At 48.6% G+C, this 23,380-nt stretch overlaps 6 protein-coding genes across 6 annotated transcripts; 2 read left to right on the forward strand and 4 right to left on the reverse strand.

The window, feature by feature from the left end:
• Positions 1 to 320: 320 nt before the first annotated feature.
• Positions 321 to 1,663, reverse strand: KD926_011630 (uncharacterized protein; the record flags this gene model as incomplete). The annotated part of the gene is made up of 3 exons (XM_053096143.1): positions 321 to 882; positions 944 to 1,161; positions 1,229 to 1,663. The coding sequence occupies 3 exons, from the start codon at positions 1,661 to 1,663 to the stop codon at positions 321 to 323; spliced, it is 1,215 nt and encodes a 404-aa protein (XP_052959641.1).
• A 453-nt stretch (positions 1,664 to 2,116) lies between these two features.
• Positions 2,117 to 4,017, forward strand: KD926_011631 (cytochrome P450; the record flags this gene model as incomplete). The annotated part of the gene is made up of 3 exons (XM_053096144.1): positions 2,117 to 2,885; positions 2,946 to 3,098; positions 3,191 to 4,017. 3 exons carry the CDS (start codon positions 2,117 to 2,119, stop codon positions 4,015 to 4,017), a joined length of 1,749 nt encoding a protein of 582 aa, XP_052959642.1.
• A 498-nt stretch (positions 4,018 to 4,515) lies between these two features.
• On the reverse strand, positions 4,516 to 8,270 carry KD926_011632 (putative aspartate transaminase; the record flags this gene model as incomplete). The annotated part of the gene is made up of 13 exons (XM_053096145.1): positions 4,516 to 4,599; positions 4,663 to 4,778; positions 4,832 to 4,859; positions 4,914 to 5,111; positions 5,167 to 5,389; positions 5,434 to 5,577; positions 5,629 to 5,766; positions 5,826 to 5,963; positions 6,280 to 6,344; positions 6,714 to 7,388; positions 7,684 to 7,815; positions 7,874 to 8,017; positions 8,133 to 8,270. The coding sequence occupies 13 exons, from the start codon at positions 8,268 to 8,270 to the stop codon at positions 4,516 to 4,518; spliced, it is 2,223 nt and encodes a 740-aa protein (XP_052959643.1).
• A 343-nt stretch (positions 8,271 to 8,613) lies between these two features.
• KD926_011633 (dihydrodipicolinate synthase) lies at positions 8,614 to 8,939 on the forward strand (the record flags this gene model as incomplete). The annotated part of the gene is made up of 2 exons (XM_053096146.1): positions 8,614 to 8,811; positions 8,868 to 8,939. 2 exons carry the CDS (start codon positions 8,614 to 8,616, stop codon positions 8,937 to 8,939), a joined length of 270 nt encoding a protein of 89 aa, XP_052959644.1.
• Positions 8,940 to 9,444: 505 nt separating this feature from the next.
• KD926_011634 (uncharacterized protein) lies at positions 9,445 to 12,357 on the reverse strand (the record flags this gene model as incomplete). The annotated part of the gene is made up of 4 exons (XM_053096147.1): positions 9,445 to 9,830; positions 11,076 to 11,663; positions 11,724 to 11,741; positions 11,805 to 12,357. The coding sequence occupies 4 exons, from the start codon at positions 12,355 to 12,357 to the stop codon at positions 9,445 to 9,447; spliced, it is 1,545 nt and encodes a 514-aa protein (XP_052959645.1).
• Positions 12,358 to 17,754: 5,397 nt separating this feature from the next.
• On the reverse strand, positions 17,755 to 22,546 carry KD926_011635 (uncharacterized protein; the record flags this gene model as incomplete). Its single annotated transcript, XM_053096148.1, has 5 exons — positions 17,755 to 20,605; positions 20,669 to 21,521; positions 21,572 to 21,674; positions 21,781 to 21,963; positions 22,022 to 22,546. The coding sequence occupies 5 exons, from the start codon at positions 22,544 to 22,546 to the stop codon at positions 17,755 to 17,757; spliced, it is 4,515 nt and encodes a 1,504-aa protein (XP_052959646.1).
• Positions 22,547 to 23,380: the final 834 nt, after the last annotated feature.

Here is a 23,380-nt window from a genome sequence, read left to right on the forward strand (position 1 = left end):
TTGTCTTCTGAATCGTGGTTCGTGGAGGTTTAGTGCTTAGGGGAGGAGCGCAGGATAGCTATCGCAACTTACTCCGTACCCCGATTATAGCCCTGTGGATCAGAGTCATTCTCCGCTCTAGCGAGTCCACGTCTTTTGAAGAGTTGATTGGTCGGTATGCCGTGTCATTGAGATGATCTTGTGCACGTAGATGAAGACTGTATATACAGCAACTATCATTACTAGTATAACCGCGAATTATGTAGATTTCCAAAGGCCAAAGCCCACCTGCCAACACACAGCAGAAAATAAAACCCAATTAACCGACCAGTCAATCCACCTCATACACCCCGCCGTGTCTCCGCCTGAATAGGGGACTCCCATTGCGAAAGACTCCGAGTGACGGAGATATTCATGCGTTGCGCATCCGAAGCAAAAGGGACATGATCCGAACTCACACGCTCTCCCAGCTCCACGTCCGTGTCGTCGCCCTTCCCGGACCCCAGCAGCCGCCAGTTGTTTCGGCTGGAGGGTCGCCGGGGAGAGTATGACTCCCCTGTGGCCGAGCTCCGTATGATGACTGAATTTCCCTTCCCCAGCGACCATGGAGAGCCCAGCGACGAGCCACCACCGCTGCTATTTCCGCCCCCGTTGCGGCCGCTGCCACCGCGCGAAGACATAAAAGTACGGAGGCTGCGGAAAGCAGAGCGCACGGCTGGGCCTATACCAAACATATTGCCATACGTCGGGAGACATGCGGCCAAGATACTCATGTTGGGCTCGATAATAGCCCAGGTCGTGGCCGTCGCGCTGGAGGTATAGCGGTCGGCCCCCAAATTAGCGACCGATTTCCGGATATCGCTATAGATATAGTAGAAGCGGATGGCGGAGGAAATGCAGCAACTGGAATGGAAGAAATCAGCATTAGCATCTCTTTCTCAAATGGGGCTCAAGAGGGACGCACAAGATGCCTAGCCAGAAAATGCCGAGGACTTGGAACTTCTGCACTGTAGACATTTGCAGTTTGTAGATTACGGGAATCGGAAAGCACAGCACGATAACGTCAAAGGTCATGCTCATAGCTGCGAAGGCAATAGAGTACGTGTTGTAGTCATACCGCAGGGGATTCGTTGCCATGGGATTCCATGCCGCAGTGATCGGGTCCGCGGTCAGTACTTGGGCCTAGGTTAACAGGTTAAAGTAAGTCTAAATTTCATCCCTTTGAACATTGGCAAGAATTTTGATTTACCACAAATATTGCGATACCCCATGCGATTAGGATGCCGATGTATATCCAGACGGCCAGCCTGAAAGCCGGAGTGACGAATATTCGGCGGTAAAACAGCAACAAAGACGTCTTGACCAACACCAAGCTGGTGATGAGGGGTAACCCCTCAATCCAGAGTGCCCTTAAGAAGATAGTGGTCGCAGAGAGCACGTCGGTGCTGGCGTTGTTGACGCCCCCCAGCGCAGCGGCAACGAACATGTCGATGGAGATGCCCCATGCCGCCAGCTGGGCAAGAACGGCGATGTAGTCATCGACAAACAACTTTCGATGCTTGGCGAGGTTGCCGTAGAGTCGCGCTGACACCGCAATCGTGCCTATGATGGGAAAGACGATGGCCACGGCCAGTAGCGACGAGGTCACCAGCGAAGGCCCAGAAGGCTCCTGCACCGTGCTCATGCTGGCTTTGACTGTCAGAGATCGTCGTCATAACAGAGAGACCTTGTATCGTCTATATGCATTGAGACGCAGGGTCAGTTCCAGTGTTTTTTTCAGCCCCCTCTAAGCAGCGAAGGACTGTGACAAGTAAGATGCGGCAAGCGTGGTTGACATTCGACAGGGTAGTACTGAAGAGTCCATGCCTATCTATGCTAAGCGAGAGCAAATCCTTTCCTCATTCAGTGATAACTCCGTGAAGATGCATGTCCCTCTTACTTTGGACCCCGTATTGACTCGCATCTGCGTCGGTCTTCATGAGGATACATACAGAGTAGCGTGGACTGCACGGGTACTGTGGGTCTGACATGCATGCAAAGGCGCGAGCGACTGATCTAGGCGAAAATAGATAATAGTTGCGATGGCCACATCTTACCTGCCGTCTGCTACAGTGCCACCCTACACAATTGGCCCCCCATGTTGTCCTTGCTCCTGGGCCTGGCAGTTCCAACGATCGCTTTCGGGATATGGTCTTTGGTAAGCTTGGTCTCTCACATCGCTCTGGCCCGGTCCACAGGGCTTCCATACGTGCTTGTCCCCTGTTCCTTTCTCGGGAGGGCGTGGCTTCTGTGTCAGCCCTTCTTGCTGCCCGTTCTCCAGCTTCTCCCCTTATCCTGGACGCAGCATTGGCTTCCTTTGCTGCAGTTCGATAGGGCCTGGCACAATGGCTACGAGCCCTTCGCTCGAGTCGAGGCCGACACCTTCCTAGCAGTCTCCCCAGGGGCTATCATTCTCTACACCTGTGACGCAGATGTCTCCTCGCAACTTCTCCATGATCAGCGTTTTGGCAAGCCCGCCCATTTGCTAAGCGTTCTGAATCTCTTCGGCCCGACCATCTCTGGTACCGACGGACCGGAGTGGCGTCTCTACCGTCGCATCTCCGCTCCGTTCTTCACACACTCAACGATTCGCAATGTGTTCACCCTCTCAGTTGCGGGTGGTAAGGAATTGGGCCTAGCTTTGGCCCAGCAGTCAGCCTATCTTCGGCTGCGATCATTGACGGCACGACTGTCACTAAACTTGCTCAGTCAGATATGCTTCGGGAATCAAGGGCAGACGGACCTGGTCAAGGCGTTGCAGTTCCAAGAGGATCGACCGGATCGACATCGCCTTGGCTATAATAAGGCCATGCACGCCCTGCTGGACCATTATACAACTGTCTTCGTATGCCCTGGGTGGCTCCTTCGTATGCAACGCTTCCCCGATCCTTTCAGTGTTCCACCCTCTTCCCTATTCTGACCGATAGGCGCAACAGGATGGTCGCCGTCTCGGAACCATCGCTTAGCGATCACGGCGTATGAAGAGCTTGACCGGTACATGCAGGATCTGCGCATATCCAAAGAGGCGGAGCTCCACGAGACCGACCTCAAGGACTCCAACCAAGCGGACAATCTTCTTGGTAAGATGCTCCTCATCCCGTCAAAATCCCAACAAAGGACCAATTAACCTAACCTCGCCGGCGTCCGCGATGCCTTTGGACGCATCTCACAGACCGCTTCGTGAAGGCCAAATTGTCCCCCGCTCAAGTAAACGGGAATGTCTTCATGTTCATGTTCGCCGGCCACGAAGCCAACGCCAACACCCTCACCTTCATCATCCTCCTGCTGGCTTGTCACCCCAAAGTCCAACTCGCGATGCAGGCGGACCTAGATCGCATTCTCGGAGACACTCCTCCTGATCGCTGGTCCTATGATACCCACCACCGCGTCCTCATAAACAGTCTTGTCGGCGCTGTGATCCACGAAGCCCTGCGTCTATTCCCGCTCCTGCCTGTCCTGCCCAAGTGCGTCCCACTCCATTCATCAGGAATTCCCATTCGTGTCGGCGGCGAATCTCATCTGTTACCGCCGGGGGCAGTCGCGTTCGTGAACACGAGTGCTACCCACCAACATCCGCGCTACTGGCCCCGGCGCGCGGAGGACCGCGACTTCGACCCTTATCGATGGCTCCACGCGGACGCCAGCGGGGAGGCGAGCGAGAAAAAAAAGCACGAGTCGAGATTTCTGACCCCGCTGGCCGGCTCTTTTCTTCCTTTCTCCGACGGCAGTCGCGGCTGTCTGGGGCAGCAGTTTGGGTTGGCTGAGCTCTGCGCTGTCGTCGCTGTGCTCTTCAAGCAATATTCGGTTCGTCTTTTGACTCGCGAGGAGGAAGACGGTCATGGGAACCGTAATAGGTCTAGTAGACAGCCAGATACTTGGTCCATGGCCAAAGAACGCGCCGAGCTGGCGATGTCGGAGGGCGTGGAGTTCACGATGAGTTTGAGGATCGCTCGCGATGTCCCTCTAGGGTTTGATCGGAGAGTTCCACGGGGGTTGTAGAACAGTAACTGCTGCTTTGTCGATGGAGGAAATGTTAATCGATTGGGTGATTTGAGTGAGACGGAGTTGGGCAGTTGTAACATGGCTTATCTCCGAACTATCTGGCAAGATCGTGCTTCTTCCTAGATCACACTTAAGACACCTCTGAGTTTGTGCAAGCATAAATATACGTTTTTTCCCTTCTCTCTAACTTGCCTTCTTGCTTTGGATAATTTCTTTCTTTGAACTTTTTTTTTTTTTTTTTTTTCTTTCTTGCATTACCGGAATGCAAGCTCCAATAAATATATATTGCTTCACGATGCAATTTGAGTTCACATCAATTCTAGATCATGATGAATGATGATAATGCAACAATTCATTCAATTTATAATTCTCTCAGAAATCGCTAAGAAGTTGCATACACATAATGAATAATAGAACAGAATACAACAGGAACTGGGCGATCAAATGTGTGATGCTCCCATACTGTCTATCACCCTCTACTACCAGTCTAATACATCAGGAATTATCCGCGCATGACCAGCTGATATTCGTCGTGATTTCGTTGAGGGACCGTCTAGACATGTATAGTCCGAGTCCGCACTGGAAACGTGTATCAGTTAGGAAGAAGAAAGAATGTCAAAAACAAGGAGAAGAGATTCTTACCATAGCGGAGACGATAGCCAAGATCCCGAGGTTGACTATTGTCAGCACGCTCTTTCGAGTCGTGGAGAAATAGCGGCCTTTGTTGATATGCAGCCAGAAGATGGCGGGAAGAATGTCTATGAGAATGAATCAGTTGAAGTAAACAATTAACTTAGGAAGGGAGTCTTACAACTGAACACACTGCAGAGGAAAGAGCTCTGGGAGGCATTATTAGCAATGGGTCATATCGAGAGTCATTCGGTATAACTTACGATAAGGCTCAACAAGCTATTGAAACTGGGAATCGACTCTGCTATAACCCAGGCGATGACCCATAAGGTCAAGGCAATTCCAACGCACGAGCCGACGGATATAAGACTGCGCTTATGCAAATGGCTTGAACCGCGGAATATACGAATGTAGATGGTTTTGCATGCGACGTGGCCTGCGATAACACCGGCAATCAAAACCTGTAAGACGTCAGATTGAAATTGCAATATGGTTTATGATAGAAACTATACTGACCGTCGGAATAGCGATGCCGTAGCATATCTTTCTCAAAAGTGGCCCGGCAGAAGAGAGGGCTGGCGACTTCACGTTTGGACCAACGAAATAATAGATTACCAGCGCGCTGACAAGGTATAGTGTCGTCTCGACAATGTGCAATAGTGCTAGTGACTTGGGATAGTTTTGGGGCTCGTTCGTCTCGGACATGAAATCGAAGTAGGCGATATGGGCGACTGAGGAACTGGTTAAATCAAACATCAGAATCCATATGGGGGTTTGACTCACTGTACGCAAAGGTAGTGTTTGTAATAGCCAGAAACGCCTTGTAGAAGCTGTCTTTTCTGGCCACGTCGTTCTATATCGGTCCCTTGGCTTCCACTCCAACTGAAACCCTCAAGACCACAGTCGCAGTAAAGATGCTTATAAATGCTGTTTTCCCGTAAGCGACTTAGACATTTTCCCGTGGGTTAAGAGACATACATGTCATGGCAAACCAGAAGACTTTCTCCACCGTCCTGGGCAGGGTCATCAAGAAACTGATGGCCACGGGGAACTGTCTCTTGGTCGATGCGACACTTTCGGGCTTCGACTAAGGGAGCTTCTTCCTGTCTAGTGCGGCTGTTGTTTTCGTGATCTAGTCTTGTCTGCAGGGGCTCGTTTTTCCAGCCAGGATGTACTCGGCGGGGAAGTAAATCCCCTTGTATCGAGGATTATCTCGCCATTTTAGATACGCTTCGTATGCAAGGTCTAGGTAGTCGTCGTCTCCGTAGTCGAATCGAATAACGCGAGATATCGGAGCTTGATCCGTCCGGGTCCTGGGAGTGTGAGCTTCATGGAGTTCAAATTGAGAAAATGCGTTCTACCGGTGGCATGTGTCGGTCAAGAACAACCACATTCCGATAGCCTTCGGATGCGAGCTGATAGGCCGTGGAAAGACCGAAGATGCTAGCTCCGATAATGACTACTTTGCTTCCCTTGTCCATCTTGCGTTGTTGTTTTGACGAACACAATGGCTTCGGATCAAGATGGATGCAAAGATCGATAGACCTTTCACTTATAATGTCCAGGATACTATAGGATTGCATATCGCACTGTGCCGGAGATCGTACAGCTGCCGTGATGCCCGCTCACGTGCTCGATACGGTGACTTTCTCCGTGATGGATTCCATAAGACCGATAACGATGCTTAGTTGGACCTATTAGTCGTGGTGGAGTTAGTAAGAGAGCAATATCTATTCGGCCAAGACTTAAACTGATGAGCGAATCATACGACTAGCAATGGGGATTGTCCTTTTTGGAGACTGCATACGGACTACTCCGCACGCTAATAAGATCGATTCATTAATCATTCCTAGCCCCATTATATTGGATGTGACGGCTTTCAGAAAGGTCATATCTGTAGCATAATCCTTTTGGGCTGTATTATTGCTCAATATGTTCATTTTCCACTGTGATGTAAACACCCCCATCCTATGTCCAGTTCATATAGCGTGCACAAAATGGACTAAAAAAGGAAGTGAAAAGAAAAGTAATATCTATAGAACTCGTCTAACCGCATCATCTACCGCGCGAGAAAAGTAGGCGACATTCCGATCATTCAACCTAGCCACACTAATTCTGCCCGTCTCCGCCATATAAACATGCCACTTCTCACGCAGCTCGAGCACCTGCGCCGGAGTCAATCCAGTAAAGCTAAACATACCAATTTGATTGACAATATGGTCCCATGTACCCAGAGTCTGCAAACGCTCCAGCTCCTCCTTCAGGCACTTTCTCATTTTCATGATGCGACCCGGCATAGTCAACAGGTCTGTTTCCCATTCGGCAAACAGCTGCGGGTCATTCAAGATGATGGAGGCAATATGTGCGCCAAAGATGGGAGGAATCGAGATTTCCGATCGCTGGAGAAGAGATAGTTGAGATGCGACGTGTGCGGTCGTCGATTGCGCATCTGCGCCCGGCGCGGTCACGAAGTGGAAAGCCCCGACGCGCTGACCATAGAGACCCAGGTTCTTGGCCAATGATTGAGCAATGGCAAGTTGGAATCCCTGGTCGACAAAGTATCGAATGGCGAAGTTGTCTTGCGAGAGATAGCCCGTCGCGAAGCCTTGGTAGGCACAATCGAAGAACGGGAAGAGATCGTTGGCCTTCATGATCTTCGCGATCTCTTTCCACTCGTCCTCCGTCGGGTCCACGCCCCGTCGGGTTGTGGGCGCAGGCATGAAGGACGACGATACTTCCTTTCGGAGCGGAGCTTAGGGTCTCTGTCATGCCCTTGAAATCAAAGGTCTTGGTATCCTTGCGGAAGTAAGGATAGTGCTGTACGGGTAAGCCGACGGTGGCGAACACCTAGCCATGGATTAGCCATGACGGCGAAGAAATATAAACCAGTGGACTCGGTCGCGGCGTGAATTTCGATATGAGAAGTCCACCGAGATGTACGGCGCCGGTACCTGAGATTGTTTGAAAAGTAGAAACCTTGAAGGGATGTTAGTTCGACGATCTGCAACCCCAGGCGACGCAAGGGATACATACTCGCTTCTCATTGATCGCGACCGAGTCGGTCCTAAGGACCAAGCTCTGAGCTGCACCGGTAAACTTTGGAAGGCCGGCAATGGGCAGGTATTCATGATCTTGCGTTGTATCTTTATTCAGAATGCCCGTGGCCTATTCGTTGTCAGCAAATCTTTGAGTTCAATCTCATCGAATCTCCCGCTCGCCTTACCTTCCGCACAACTGGCAAGATCCAGGGCTTTGAATTTTCGTCTCTGTACGCGCCAACTCCTAGATAAACCTTGTCCTCTAACGAGTCCGCTTCGTATGCGGTCACCAGGCTATACAAAGGATCGGTGGGTGCGGCCGGAATGGCCTGGGGAGAATCGCGGTGTGCCGCTCACTGTGGCTCGGTACCTGTAGAAACTTTGAGGTCTGGACAGATAGTGTATTAGCAGTGAGGCAACGAAGTACCCCTCGATAGATCACACTGAGAGATAACGGTGGGATGTAAGGCACGTGGCCGGAACTGGCCTCAGCGTGCACTTCTCCGAGTCTCCACGCGGTAGATCCATCCGCGCCTTGTCTTTGAGCAAAGACTCGAACTGTTTCGGCCGAGAGGATAGCATACTTTGGGAATTTTGTTAAGGGTGTGAAATATCAATTCACAATATGAACGACAAATAACAGAACTAAATCTCGGTGGGCTTTTTACCGAAAGGAGGTTCTTGAAGCGACCTCTAGGCATCCTAAGAGAGTGTTAGATGGAGGGGAGTGTGGGGATGGAAATGGGCACGTTCAGCTCTTATAAATTCTGTCATCGGTCACCTATACTTGTCAGGGTGTGGAGATTGGAGAAGTCACCAAAAAGTTGATTAGAGTTGAATTAAAATTGAAGTAATCGCGTACGTTCAAGCCAAATCTCCTCATCCACCATTCTCAACTTCACCCTACTTTTTCTACACCTCCGCCATGTCGCACGTACCACCCGCTGGTATCTACCCACCGCTCGTTACTTATTTCAACGAGGACGAGTCAATCGACTATGATAGCCTTCTGAAACACGTTCACCATGTGGTCAAAGGCGGTGTTACAGGTCTTGTGCAGCACGGAAGCAACGGCGAAGCGGTCCATCTGCTCCACGAAGAAGGGCAGCAGATTATTGCTCGTGTCCGTGAATACCTGAATACATTCGTCGGAGGCCATTTGGCAGTGCTTCATATCAGGACTACCCTGAGAACTTGCGGGGGCCGATTGATGAGATGACGACTATAGAGAAACGTCTTTCTTCCGCTTAGTTTTCATGATTATATTTTCCCGGCTCAATTTATTGCCACAAGCAGGAAGATCGTCGCACAGGTCGAGTAAACTGTTAGGTGGGTGGTATAGTAATATCAAATATCATAGATCAGGTAAGGAGTCAGGCCAAACAATCTAGTCAACAGTCGCCAGCGGCAAACTATGCCACTCTTCCGCGATGAACGCACGCACCTCGTCCAGGCCCGCTTGCAGTGATGGGGTATCCACGCCAAATCCAAGACGCACATATCCAGGGAAGTCTCTTTTAGCCCCAAAGCAACTGTTACCTGGTACAATCAACACCCCTCTTTTTTCATATATTCTATGGCAGAACGCATCATCACCGATGGGTTTCCCTCCCCTGGTAAATTTGGTGAATCCAATCGGACCTCCAACGGGTTTCACCCACTCGGCAATAGAAGAATGCTCCTTGACGAAACAATCCACGATAGCAGCATTTTTCTCCGCCACCGATGTGTTACGAGCAACGATCTCTTGTATGCGTTACGATTCAAGAGCAAAGGTGCCGATGTGCTCATCAATTTGGCCAGTTGTGATAAGACAGTAAGAGCGGGCATTCTCGCACAGCCGGATGATGGACGAGTCGTTAGAAGCCAACCAAGCCACGCGAATGCCAGCCAAAGAGTAGGACTTTGAAAGGGAGCTCGTTGCCACAGTCTTCTTATATCCGAACGACGGCATGGGAGGTGGGGTTTCCCTGGTCTTTGAAGGCAAAGATTGGAAAACAGGTCGGTAAATCTCATCGCTAAAGACTATGATATCATGCGCGGCCGCCACATCAACTATGGCTTTCAGCGTGGCGGCTGGGGTGATGGCACCCGTTGGATTTTGTGGATTGCTGGGTGATAAGCAGACATTAGCGTCAGAGACTAGTCAGTCATTCTCGTCAACTCATTTGACAATGATCATCTTGGTATTGGGCCGAATGAGCTGCTTCAGTTCCTCTATATCAAGCTGCCAACCATTCTCAGGTTTGGCATGCCAGAGACTGACCTCTGCGCCTAGTGTGGTTGGCACGACTTGAAATTTTTGGTAGGTCGGGTACGGGAGAATGACATGATCTCCTGGTCCAAGCTGCGCGCACAGCACAAGGAAATTTTGCAAGAGAGGCACCCGGCGTCGTCAGGATATTTTCGGGATTCACTACATTAGAACAATTGCCTGAATAAAGATTCGCGATCCTGGCGCAGAGGTCCGGGTGGCCGTTGAATGACGTGCTATAGTCCATGGGCTTGGAGTAAATCGCCGAGAATCAATCTTTGTTCTCCGGAGCATGTTCTGGCAATGCTTCAAGGTCTTTGACCGATACTGGAGGCGAGTTGGTATTCGCAAGGTTATGCTTGACGCCAGCCTTGGTGTGGTCTGCGATCCACTAGATAGAAGTCAGTAGATTGTTTCCCTTGTAGACGACAAACCACCCACATGGTCAACGTAGAACGGCTCGATATAAACCATGGTGATAGGCTATCTGTTCTCCAGAGCTTTGACTAGTATTCGGATAAAGGTGAATGTCAAGCAAAAGCTGGAGTCGGGGATTCTTATTCAATAAGTAAGAATTCCCAAGTAACCATGTGACCGGAAATCCCCCGCCATTCATCTTCTCCGTTCTCCACAGGCGCCCAGCCTTCACCCAATACCATTAGTACCTTCATCAGATAAAACGGTGAATTATAAATAAGGACAAGGATAGAGTGTCTCTCTCACCAGGTCGTAGGTTTTCCTAATTGATTTTATCAAGCGTATTCACTCACCACGGATGAATGTGCCAGGTCTGATGCAGTAACTGCTTGTGACTGCTTGTTTCTTCCAATGGGACCCACAACCATTACATCACTCAGTCAGCCATAAAATAATACTCAATGCAACAGCGTTATTCCTGCCGAGGACGAATTCGGCGTCTACTAATGTATAGATTATGCTTGGTCTTGGCCATGAATACATCGAAAATTTTTAATGTATTTCTAAAACAAAGAAGGGTCGCTTTGATTAACATCCATAAAAGAAAAAGGGTTAGGCTTCCAACTTAGGATAAAGAAAACGTGAAGCGAGACCACGCCGCGAAACCGTCAATCCCAAAAAGCACAAAGAGAAAGCATAAAGAACTTGGTATCAACAACCATGATTTTCCATGATAGCTCTGAACGAAGGATCTCGCAGAAGCTGGGTTGCGGTCAGACGCTTCGCCGGGTCGTAAGTGAATACACGAGACATAATGGAAAGCACATGGCTTCGCTCCATTGAGTCGGCGTCAGGACGAAGACTTGCAATTCTTGACTCAAGAGTCCATTTGGGATTGGGAGTTTGGTTCTGGTCATACCAGGAATCACGGCCTTCTACGTGAGTATACAGACCCTTCCACTCCTCGGGCAGAGGACCTAAAGACATCACGAAACCACCAATAATCCCACCATTGAAAAATGTAGAAAAAGGCACGTTGCCAAGGTAAAGTTCCGAAAAGAGGATCATGTAACTCCACATGTCGCAGGCAGGACTGGGATCTTTTCTATGCAGGCGGTCCGGGGAGCAATATTGCAATGGTGGATAGCCACGTGGAGTCACGGGGTCGCTAACTTTCTTCGCCAGACCAAAGTCACCGAGATAGAATTTCTTTGTGCGCAAGCTTTGGGGGATTTTAACAGGTCCAACGAGCTCTCCTTGCTTCCAGAGGTCGTCCACCGGTATCATTTGCTTCAATGGCCGACCTAGTGCCTCGTATTTAGCACTCCTGGGCAGATGGCGGAGGGGTTCCATTCCCCACATACAATTTCTCTCATTCAAATCTGTTGAATAAACATCAGTATATAGGCGAATAAAGAAAAGAACAGGTTGCTGGTGTCACTTACCACGGTGGACAATTCCAGCTTCGTGTAAATTCTCTAACGCCTCTAGCAATTGCCGAGCGGCGGACATGCGAGTAGTCATAGACATTTTTATCACGGTCGGACAGTAAAGACATGGGCCCATCAAGGGAAATACTTGAACCGTATGGTGACATCTATCTCCCGGAAGTAGAAAGGTTTCCAGATACGTCACAAAATGAGAGGCATCACGCACATTCCGAACGATTTCGTCCTGCAGGCGGATTTCCTTTTCACCCGATTCTCCCGCAAACATAATCTTGAGGGCAACGTCTCTGTTATTTTGGCGGTCATTGGCCATCCAGACAGTCGAGAAGCCGCCGGATCCAAGCTTATGCTCTACCAGGTACCTCTCATTGATCAGGTCTCCGAGGCGGATGGGATAGAAGACATCTGGAGTTTTCTTTTTATCATATTTGTCCCAGGGCTCGGCAACCTCTTCCAAGTCCATTTCCTCGTCTTCATTGCGCACAAAGTCGCCGAAGTCTTCCTTACCATCTTGGTTGCAGTATTGAGTTGCTGCTGTCATTTCGGTCATACCTGACATGGCACTCAAGGGTACTTCGATGCCAGTTAGTTTTGGGGGGGCAACACGGAGGCGAGAGAGGGAGGTGATTAAATTGTACAAGGAGTAAGGGGCTCGTATTATTGCTGGTTTAGTACAAAGATTGAACATAAAGATGGCTGCTCATGGAAAGTTGTAAGAAGGGGGATAGCGTCTAATAACTGTTCCACGAGGTAATGTATTTCACTACCGAGCGCCGCACTTCCCGCCAATTCCTGCCCATGGGCTAAATACTAGAACCTTTATCAATTAAACAATTGCATTTCTGTACAAAAATTAATTACGAACTCGATTAGGACATTGCAATCGCCTATGTCCTAGATTATGACAATCACTGCAGCGCGGTGGCGCTCGCACGTGCGGCCCAACTGCAGAAAGCGCTGGGTCTATAGGAAGCGCATCTTGAGGTTCATGGACCTCATTCTCGCACTGAAATCGCTCTAGACCCTCTTGAATAGCTGATCCCTCTGTAATAGCTAGCTGCCTAGTAGAACGATTTCTTTTTTGAAGCTGCTTTTCATGACAAGCGCGTATTTCACGTATTTCTTCGCGTGCAAGAGTAAGCTCATTAAGATGTAATTCATGACCTTTAATAAGCTTATCAAATCGGGTTTCTAGCGAAGATGAAAGGCTTTGCGTACGCGTTTTAAGTAGCTGCTTCACGGTAGATGCCTGCTTTTCAAGCTGCCTCGTAGTGTACGGTGTCTTAGGCGCTGAATTGGTTGATCGACTGCCTGGTGGTGTAGGGGTTTTTAGTTGAATATTCAACTGACTGAGCACCCTATCTGGATTAATTGGGACCAGACCAGTACCTACGAAGCTATTCTGAATAGTCTCTGCTTGAAAAGCGCGTTCACGAGCTTGTGGAAAGGCCTTTAGGAAATCAAGCTTATCAATATGATTGATTCCTAAATGTGCTTGTTTTTCCACTAAATTCCCGTACGCTTTTTTTAAAGGCGCAAAGCAGCCCACGTCCAGAGGCTGAAGCTTGTGAGAAGAATGAGCTGGCATACAGATAGGAATAATATTATTCTCACTGCATATCTGGTCGAATTGAGGCGTAAGATGGCTACCATGGCCGTCGAGAATAAGAAGACGATAGCTTCCAGTTGTACGACCAGCAGTAATAGGAATAAACAGATTTTGAAGCCAGCGCAGGCCTATCTCATCAGTAGTCCATCCATTAGGACTAACCTCAATCCTACTATCGCGTGGGAGCTTAATATCTTGATACCAACCCTCTATATGGACCTTCCCTTTGAAGATCACACATGGAGGAAGGGCCCAACCAGTAGAGTTGATACATTCAATCGAAGTAACCCATGCTCGATTGTCTAGCTGTACGAGTGATGCCTTTCCATAATAATCAGCTCTAGTAATTACTTGAGCAGTAGCTACCAGACCCATAGCGAAGCCAGTCTCAAATCACCGGGCCTTGGTCGCAAGGCTGAAACTTAAAGAAATTGACGGAAGGGCACCACAAGGCGTGGAGCCTGCGGCTTGATTTGACTCAACACGGGGAAACTCACCAGGTTGCCTGAGGATTTCTGGGATTTTGAGAATCATTCTTCCTGGTTGAGTCTCATCCGTTGAGTCAGTACAGAAGGAATCAGATGTGAGGAACTATGAATTTCACCTCCGGATCATATACCAGTACAGGACAAAGAGTAGTCGCTCGAGATGAGAGCTTAAGCCTTGGATCATCGAAAACCGATGTCAACGCAAAGGCACGGAATCAGGAGGAAAGATGACTTTATGCGTGAATTTAAGAGGGCAACTCTCTTTCTCAGCCTCAAACCAAGGGAGGGGTTGGGTTCTGTTCTAGAACCCCACTGAGCCAAGAATCGATATCTTTTCGCTTCATTCAAGTCTCGTACAAACGATGTCGACGGATGATAATCTCGCGTCTGTTATCCTGGATTATTTCCGTTGTTGAATCCAGGAATGTGGAAGCGGTGGATCTCTTGTGTATTGGGTGGCCGGTGTGGCCAACTATCTAAGATATCTAGCTTACTAAGTGATGACTAAGCGAGCTCGAACCCCAGGGTAGGCGGAAGGGTACGTCCCGATGTTCCAACAAGGAACTAGAATCACGTGGAATGGCTTGGTCGACGCTATCGCCAAAGCGTGGTCATAGTGCGAACACGTCCAGCTGTCATTGGGAAGTGTTGGGCGGTAACCCTCGGCAGAAATACCGAAAACTCCCAGTTGGTTCCATTGAAGGGGCAGAGAGGGCAGAAAAAGAATGCAAAGCCACTAGATGTGGCAGCTGTACGTGGCTAGGGAGCGAGCAACACGGAAGCCGGGAGACTCTACTTCCGACGAAAGTTGCGAGAGAAGGCCACGTCAGCACGACAGGCTTGGCGGGTGAATTTTTAAAGGGCTTCAGGACGTTCCGGTAAAGGACTGAAGATAGGGCAGCATGGGCGCTAAACCCGACGAGTCAAAAAGAAAAGAATGCAAAAACATACAACAGCAGGGATTCGCTGGTGGTCACCCACCCAACTACTAACCTGCCGGCGTGGGGCTTATGTGCGGCCAGTAGTTGGGTGGGTGTCACCAGGGTGAGTTTAGGGTGAGAGCCGCTTTATGGTCGCGCGACCGGGGGTGAGGAAGGTGAGTGCGCTATAAACAGGGTGAGAATCAGGGTGAGAATCACCCAAGTCGCGCGACCACTGCACTGACCCCCTCAGCTGAACAAAAACAGAATATTATTAAATCATACCCCTCCACCTGAAAACACTTGGAATCTTGGCATCTGCCTATAACCACAATTGGAAGCATCAAACAACCAATTTTCTTTCAGGTATTTCCAACCTTACGGTCTGCCTCTTCTGCCCTACGGTGTCAATATAATTGGGTTCTGATGGTATTGGAATGGTCAAGTCGCAACCAGTAACTAGCTCAAAGAAGGTAGATCTTAAGATAAACTTATCATAGCTGTTTTTTGTCAATAAGTCTAGCAAACTTTACCTAGGGTGGTACAGTAGCGATCGGTATCGCCTTCCATATCAGAGACAGAGAGATGTTATTTCAAACCCTGATCCCCTGATACGCTAATCTAAATATGGATAGCACGTGAGTTATTTGTTTGTAAATTACCAAGTAATGAACACCAGAAGCTTAAAATGCCAGTATGGAAGATATATGAGTCTGGAACTAGACGCCTGGATTAGCTAGAAGATTTGATGCAATTTGAGCAAACATGACGATCCTTGGACAGGCAAACTGTCAACTCATAAACTCTGGCCTTTATTTCCAAGATCTGGTCTCCATAACACCTTTGTGTCTTGAGTTTTCCATGAACTGACAATAAGCTATTCAGTTTCAAAAACAAATCATCATATATTCCGTTATGGCAGCCAGAGCCTCTCTCTCCTATGACGATTACACAGTCAGACGGATATGCGCTTCACCTCTGGAAATGGCAGCCGCAAACCTGATGTTGGACGCAATACACCCGAGTCTACCTCGACCGCCGACAGATCAAACGTATATTCCGTGACATATTGGGGATCACAACATCGTAATTGCGCGTTTACCAAGCGACGCTTATGGAAATTGACCAGCTGCAGCGGTAGCGATGCAGTTGCCCTCGAGCTTCCACTCCATCCAGTTCGGTCTGATGGTCGGTATCGGTGGAGGTATACCAAGCAGCAAGGCAGACATTCGACTAGGCGATATTTTGGGGAGCCAGCAGGCGGACAAATCTTGCGGAGTGGTCTAATGCGATCTCGGTAAAGCGCTAAGCGGCGGCCAATTCTAACGAGCAGGGATACTTAACCGGCTATCTAAGGTCCTGCTGAGTGTCCTCGCTACACTCCAAGCCCACCATTTCACAGAAGATAGTCCTGTTATTGAATTTATTTCTGAGGTCCGAGCCAAAATGACACCCCGGATAGCTGAAAATTTTGCCCGACGAACCAAAAGAGGACCTCTAATACCAAACGGAATATGGCCACGGAGCATCTAATACTGGTGTCTATATATTGATAACACGAGCAAAAAGGTGAATTTAGTTCAGCTTAACGAGCTTGCGCTGATATCGGTTGGATATTGTGTCCCTAATTAAAGGGAAAGAGATTATCAAGTGCTTTAGCGACGACTCATTCTACGCGCGAAATATGTATATTATCTAATTTGGTCAAGTGACAATATTGCGGTAGAAGACGCTTTCCACGCCTTACTGGATCTCTATAGAAGTCAGAGCAACTAAAATATTTAGAAATATATACTAGCGAGCACTGGTAGGCCACCGAGAAGGCCTCAGTCTAGATTATACATATACTCTGGATAGAGTGAACAACCTTGAGGCTCTCTACTGACACTAGGGCAAGCTGAAAGAGGCAGAAGAGATGCACCAGTGAGCACTGAGAGTCTTTGAGAACGCACTCTGTCCAGATCACGATAGTAATTGGTGAATACCAGGACCTCCGAATCCAACCGGCATCGAAGATCCTCTTTTGGACAAATTGATTTCATTATGACATTTTACTAGTAATTAGACACTTCCATGCATGATTCTCTACATTTGTGGCACGAAGTGACTTCGGCTACTCACCGTGCCGCCTACATTGAAAACTTGTAACTCATGCATTTCCAATATCTCTCGCAAATGATCACTCGTGAAATGCTGAGTAGACCTGAATTGCTGAACAATTGTATACATTCATGAAAGAAAGCTCAATCCTTCCTTGATTGACTACTCTGATCGTTTCAGGGCGTACTGCGTGCGATAGCGCGCGAGTCTGGGGCATACTTGGTAATAGGAAATACACGTGACCCATCGATCGCAGGGTTCGTGCGAACTTGGTGGCCATCTCAAAAATGCGGACATCAGTACATTGCTGTTGAAAATGCTGGCTCAGGTGGGCCCTCTAGCCGCACACTGGGCGAACAGTGGTCCATGAGGCGAAGGGATCTAGATGAGTCCGGGGTAAAACCAGGGGAAATAGGCAGTGACAGCGGAGATCCCGGGGGGGGGGGGTTGGTTTCCGATAGAAATGAAACCGGAGTCGGAGATGGCGACAGCGGGCGAGGATATTGCAAAGAGTTATGTGAGGCGAGGGTGAGTGTGTGAAGTGTGGAGTTGGAGAGAGAAGGGTGTAAAAATGAAGTGGAAGTGTGGGAAGAAGAAGATCCTCGCAATTTCCCGCGATGGGAAGGCGCGTGGGAAAAGAACGTTCGTTAGTCGTTTATTGCTTCCTCCGCTGCACTTATACGATGTCTGCTGGTATGTCCTAAGTTTCTACGGGCGGGTGGGTCATCACGGCCTTGATATCTACTAAGCCAAAAAAGTCGCGGATTTTGGGTTTCGCTACAAAAAAAGTCTTCCGATTTGATTATCATACAGCTTGTTTCTCGGATGGATCAAGAATCTTCCGATAACCTCACTCTTTTCTGTTCCAGATATAACTTCAACGCCTCCTTATCCGCAACTGGGTTTCTCTCTGCCACTTGAATCAAATGATCTGTGACTGGGATCTGCTTGTCCTTCCAGAATCTTTCGATATGGTCAACGTCACACCTTTCCACGAAAACTTCTGCCGCGTGCTCAGTAGCAGGAAGCTCGAATGTCTCAACCCTCTTGTGAGTAATATCGCCAAGGCCATAGTTTTCTCCTGTTTCAGGGTCGAAAGGCCAATCTTGCAGAAGAGAATCGGTGATTCTTGAGCCTGTCTTTTTCAAGAAGCCATATAGAATGGCATGTCTTGTACTTGAATCCAAAGCAAGGTCTCGCCAGTTGTCTTGGAAAAAGGCTCTAACAAAAGAGTCTGAGCATTGCTCAAGAAGCCACTCTAATACGTATGATAAACCATTGTTAAAGGTCTCTCTGATAACATTCTCAGTGATACTCAGCGATCCCTGTCGATGCTGGATAACTGTCATCACTTCCCGACAATGATATGACTGTGCTGCGGCCTTCAAAACATTCTCTGTGACATACAAAGCACATCCTCGAGCACCCAGCATCACACGCATTGAGCGAGCGTCATTTGCGCCTGCTGAGAGGGCTTTCTCGGTAATTGGCGAATCTGGCTCCAAGGATAGCAAAAGGTCCAAGGCGTAGAAGTCGGCGGCTAGAGTTTCCACGACGGACTCGTCAATTTTCAAAAGATTCCGCTCGAGAAGAATTTGAAGAATGTTTCTCGAACTTCTAGAACTCTTAGCGATTTTAGCCAGCATCTCTGCAATAGGCAAATCGTTTTGTCTTTGACCTAAGAGCACTAACAGGGCACCTGGATTTTCACATGCTTCTTCAAAGACCCTATCTGTCAGCAGAGTGGATGAAGTATCTTGCAGGAGCATCCCAAGGATCTCTTCGCCGTGTTCCTGATTCTTGACAGCTCTAACAAGAACTGATTCTGTGACCGGGAGAGACTTTTGGTGGAGTTTCGCTAGGTATTTGAGAACGGCTGGTCCTTGAGACTCATTGGAAGCTGCAGAGCTTATAATACCTTCCGTTATAGGGACATTGTAGCCTTCCTTGTTGACCAACAGACTCAACATGTCTACCGCATTCTTATGGCAGCAAATCGTCTCAGTAAGTCTTTCAGATACCGAGAAGCCGTGAGTTGATAGACTCTGAAGTAACTTTAAGCAAGTAACCCCTGCCTCGGAGGTGGACAAAAAAGTGTCAATGGTCTCCTCGCTAAGGTTCATATCAGACTTGATGTTTTCCTGCATGAAGCTGATAATATCTTCCGCGTGTCGGTTGGCCAATGCATAGCGTAGCATCGATTCGTTGATAACTATCCCAGACTCTCGTTGAGGCCAAAGTAAACGGAAGATGCGACCGCTGTTTTGATTTTTGGCTGCCTTTTCCAAGACACTTTCTGTTACACGAACGTCCGAGGCTCGCATTTGCATTAGCGACTTTAATGTTTTGAAGTCGAGCTCCTGCACGAACTTTTCAAAAAGGTCACTATCGATGGGGAACTCATTTGGCCGTTTGGTGGCAATTAGACCGAGTCCCTCAGTCCTACTGGGGCCAGATGAAAATGTAATTTCTTTCAATCTTTCCAAAAAAGTTGGCGGGACACGGAAATCAGATCTTTCAAGAAGAATTTGCAGCGCTTGAATGTTCAAGCAAGTCGCGGCCAGTATGACGTTGTCCGTCATCGGAAGAGATACCCTTGGTTCCCAATCCAGAAACACATCCATCATTTCTTTACTTGAAACTGGGTTCAGCATCGTGTATACGACAAAGATTTCATCGATTTCATCGATTTCATCGGAAACATCATCGGACTGCTTGCGAAGCAAACCATGATCCCACATTGTTCGCAAAATCGATGCCAATTTGATTTTCCCCACCTTCCTGTAGTCAAGATTCGACGCGATGCCTAGAACGAAATCCTGTTCTAGCGGTAGCCCTTTAGTTAGGAGTGTGTGTAAAACATCAAGTTGCCCTTCATCGGCAGCCAGAGCAAATATGTTTTCCCCGAAAAAGACTGCTCCATTGTCGAAAAGTTGAAAAGGATCTGCACCTTGCGCGAGCAAACAGTCCACTGGTTGGACCAGGCCCATTCTGGAAGCCCTGTGAATTGGCGGTTGACACTCTTGGGGGAGCTTGCTCCACTCATTGTTCATATTTCGATCATTACTGTCGGCCGCCCGCACCCAGTTGAAGAAAACAATACACTCGGTAAAGAGACGGTTGATTTTAGCCTGCAATTCTGGCGACAATACATCAATGCCTCCTGCATCAGTCACATGGGCGTTCCAGTGCTTCGCAGCGTAAAGAAACGGGATATTATTCTTTGCATCCGCCTGGGTGAGGGTCTCAGTCTGTTCAAGAAGAATATCCACGGTCTTCTCCGCGAGAAACCTGTGGCCATTGGTGGCGGTGAATTGACAAGGGTGATGCTGGCCAGATTCACCTAGAACCACAAGAAACTCCTGGACCGAAAAGTGGGATAGTTGCACCTTTTCATCAGTTAAACTGACAAAGGAAGTTGTGCAGATTTCGATAATGGCTTCGGGGAAGCTCAGTCCCACCATATCGGCAACCGCCTGCGCGTCAAATAGTATAGGTGAGAGACATATAATCATGAAAATTTCACGAGCCAATACCACATCATTAGAATCGATGCTGTCAAGAACTTTGCGATAAGTGGCCTCTAGTGTTTGAGGGATTGTCTTAAGAGCATCTTTGATTTGGCGATCGTTGCGGCATCTTTCAAGTGCCATGATTTGCAACTCGGCCCAACGAAATCGTCTGAATATTAATGTATTAGTAATCAGTAGAATATATTTTTTTTAAAGTAAGATGAACACATACCGCTCCTTAGAATTCAGCAATTCATCAAGGATGAGATCGCGGATATCAGTTTTCCATCGGTTTAGAGGGTTCTGTGCAAGACATAGGGTAACGAAAGTTTTCACATCCTCAGCGAGATGAGCTTCCAGGTCAATCTTGGAAAAATGTTCAAGCCTTTGCTGGATATCCGGCTCACGACGACTAGTCGCGAGGATATGGATTTTGGTACTGTGTCTTTCAAGCAAATCCTCGAGAAGTGAGAGAAGTGATCCTCTTTCCTTGGATTTCTCGTTCTCAGGACACTCATCCAGTGCATCGAATACAAGGTAAATATCACCTCGAATAGCGGAAAGAAGGTCATGAAGTACACCAGAGATAGCCTTCGAATCGGGCTGGCTTCCCTTCAGATGGTGTTCTTCCCAGATTTTGATCACCTCTGGGGCCAAAGGTGATCGACTTAATTGTCTGATCAGTGATCGAGACATGGTGTCAACGTTCTTTGTCGCCTCGGAACCGAATTGAAAGTACCAGTAACCAAGGAACTTCGACGGATCACAGGAACAGTCCTCTTCAATGTCCTGGATTAAAGTAGAGCAAAGAACAGATTTACCACAGCCCGAAATTCCTGGGAGCCACAAAAGGCTTCCAGGGGTAGTCTTCCAGACGTTATAATTGGGTGTGTCAAGGAGCCAAAGACCAGTGTCACCGGTTCTTTTCTTCTGCAAAGCCCGCTGGTGATCTGAATAAGGTAATGCTGACATCCAGACGAGTTGACTCTCTTCCTCCGCAGTCATTGCTTTTGATGCAAGATTCTTCATGTTTGCAAGCAGTGCATCTGTCTTCGCGAGATGCTCTACGGCACGCTGCCGGTCCCCTATATCCCATTAGTACTTTTCCATAGACCGGAGATCATTTGCAACTCACCGAGGTTGGCGGCCAATTCGGTCCACTTTTTGGCGAGTCCAGCTTGTGAGTTGATGGCATCTTTGAGTATCTGCAGGGGTTGATCGGTGAGAGCCATAACGCTCTGGAAGGTGCGCTCTTAGATACAATCAGCTTCAAACAACCGAGGCCTTTTGGAAAGATATAGTCATGATCTTACTCGCTTCGTTCTCTTCCCGTCCCTTTTTCACCTCGACTGTGAAGTCGAGAATTGCCGAGTATACGCGAAGCAGGGCCTGATCGAGGTTGTGATCAGTTGGGACCTTCTGATTTCGGTAGTTCGTATCGATCAAGGTATAATAGGAGAGAGTCTCCGCAAGGTATTCCGAGGCAGCGAAAATGGCGTCCCGACGGTCGAGTCTGTTTTGGACAATCTGTGGCTGAGGTGAGTATTTGCGACATACAAGCTTGAGCTTGTGAGAGAAATATTACACTCATTCCAAACGATATAACCATCCATGCAGAGGATGCGTGGCCTGTAGGATCAAAGGAAACAGCCGTCGAAATCACATTGCTGGCCTTCATGGCCGCGCCGAGAACCCTCTCTGCGCAATCTCGAAAATCGATGTCATCTCCGTCCTTTCGGCGGATTTTCAGACCACCCCTCCGCCACTGCTCATACTTGGCCGTCGTATCTTTGATGACTTGGTCGATTGCGGAAGTGCTTGACATGCCATTTGCCGCAACGTACGGTTGGCGTGAAGGGTCCAAATTGTCGAATGCCTCTTTCCACAGATCGCGTGGGACGGGATTCTGCTGGACCGACTTTTCTTGGGCCGGTTCTCCTGGAGTCAAATTCCCCGGAGTCACATCAGTTGAGGAAGTCTCTTTTTTCGCACGTGGCGACGCGTTTTGCGTACTTTTCTCGGGGCGTGGTTGAGCTGGTCGAGCTGGCGGGAGCTGGCCACCGTCGGTTTTGTCCCCTTTGCTGCAGCAGAGCGCGCGCAAGCCTCCCATGGTATTGTGTGCTTCCTAGGAGAAATGGCTTGGGTCGTGTAGGGGAAAACTTGGGACAACGCTCGGGGCTGCCGGATTTTTTTTGGGGGGGGGGGGGGGCTGGGAGAGGTTCGTATGATAGATCATCACCGTCCCCACCATAATGGCAAGAGAATTTCAGCTGAATCGTATGTACATAATGCATTTCCGCCGATCATGGACTGATGAGATCTTAGTCTCAGTAGCGTGGCGTGGCGCATTCCCCACCTCGATTTGAGGTTAGCATACACCTAGCACCTGGCCTATTACTGCATTTTCAAAGGCCGCAGCTCACCAGGGGCCTTGCTCTCATCGCTGTCATAATTTCGGCTTCAATGAAATGTTATGAATAGCACCTCGAGAAATCATGCAATGGAATGAATTAGTGCAATGGAGGATGCCGGTTTTAAACAGAAGTTCTGTGGGATGTGGCCACCTCACCTTTTCTGCACAAAGCTGGAATGGGAACTGTTAACTCCACCTCTTAACCCGATCTAGTCACGAAGGTGGATCCATACAACAGATTCAATCTGTCACGGGCTTGGCAGTGGGTAGGTGCGCTTCTACCCGCTAAGACCGTTCAGTAGGTCTGTAGGACGGTTACCGACTGAGCTACTAAAAAGACCAGAATACCAAGTCAACGACTTGGCACGCGCATCGCTCTATATAGTGGTTCTTGGTCAGTTCGTCACAAACAGAGCCCTCGGGAGGACCGTTCAACGAGCCGGTTAGTTCAAACTCTCCCTCTGCTACAACTTTATTCATATCATATTGAATCACGCCACCATACGCGCCTTGGGGATAGCTAATCACCAC

This window comes from Aspergillus affinis, assembly GCF_023601865.1.
Source record: "Aspergillus affinis strain CMG 70 chromosome Unknown NODE_9_length_501208_cov_87_169129, whole genome shotgun sequence".
NCBI lineage: Eukaryota > Fungi > Ascomycota > Eurotiomycetes > Eurotiales > Aspergillaceae > Aspergillus > Aspergillus affinis.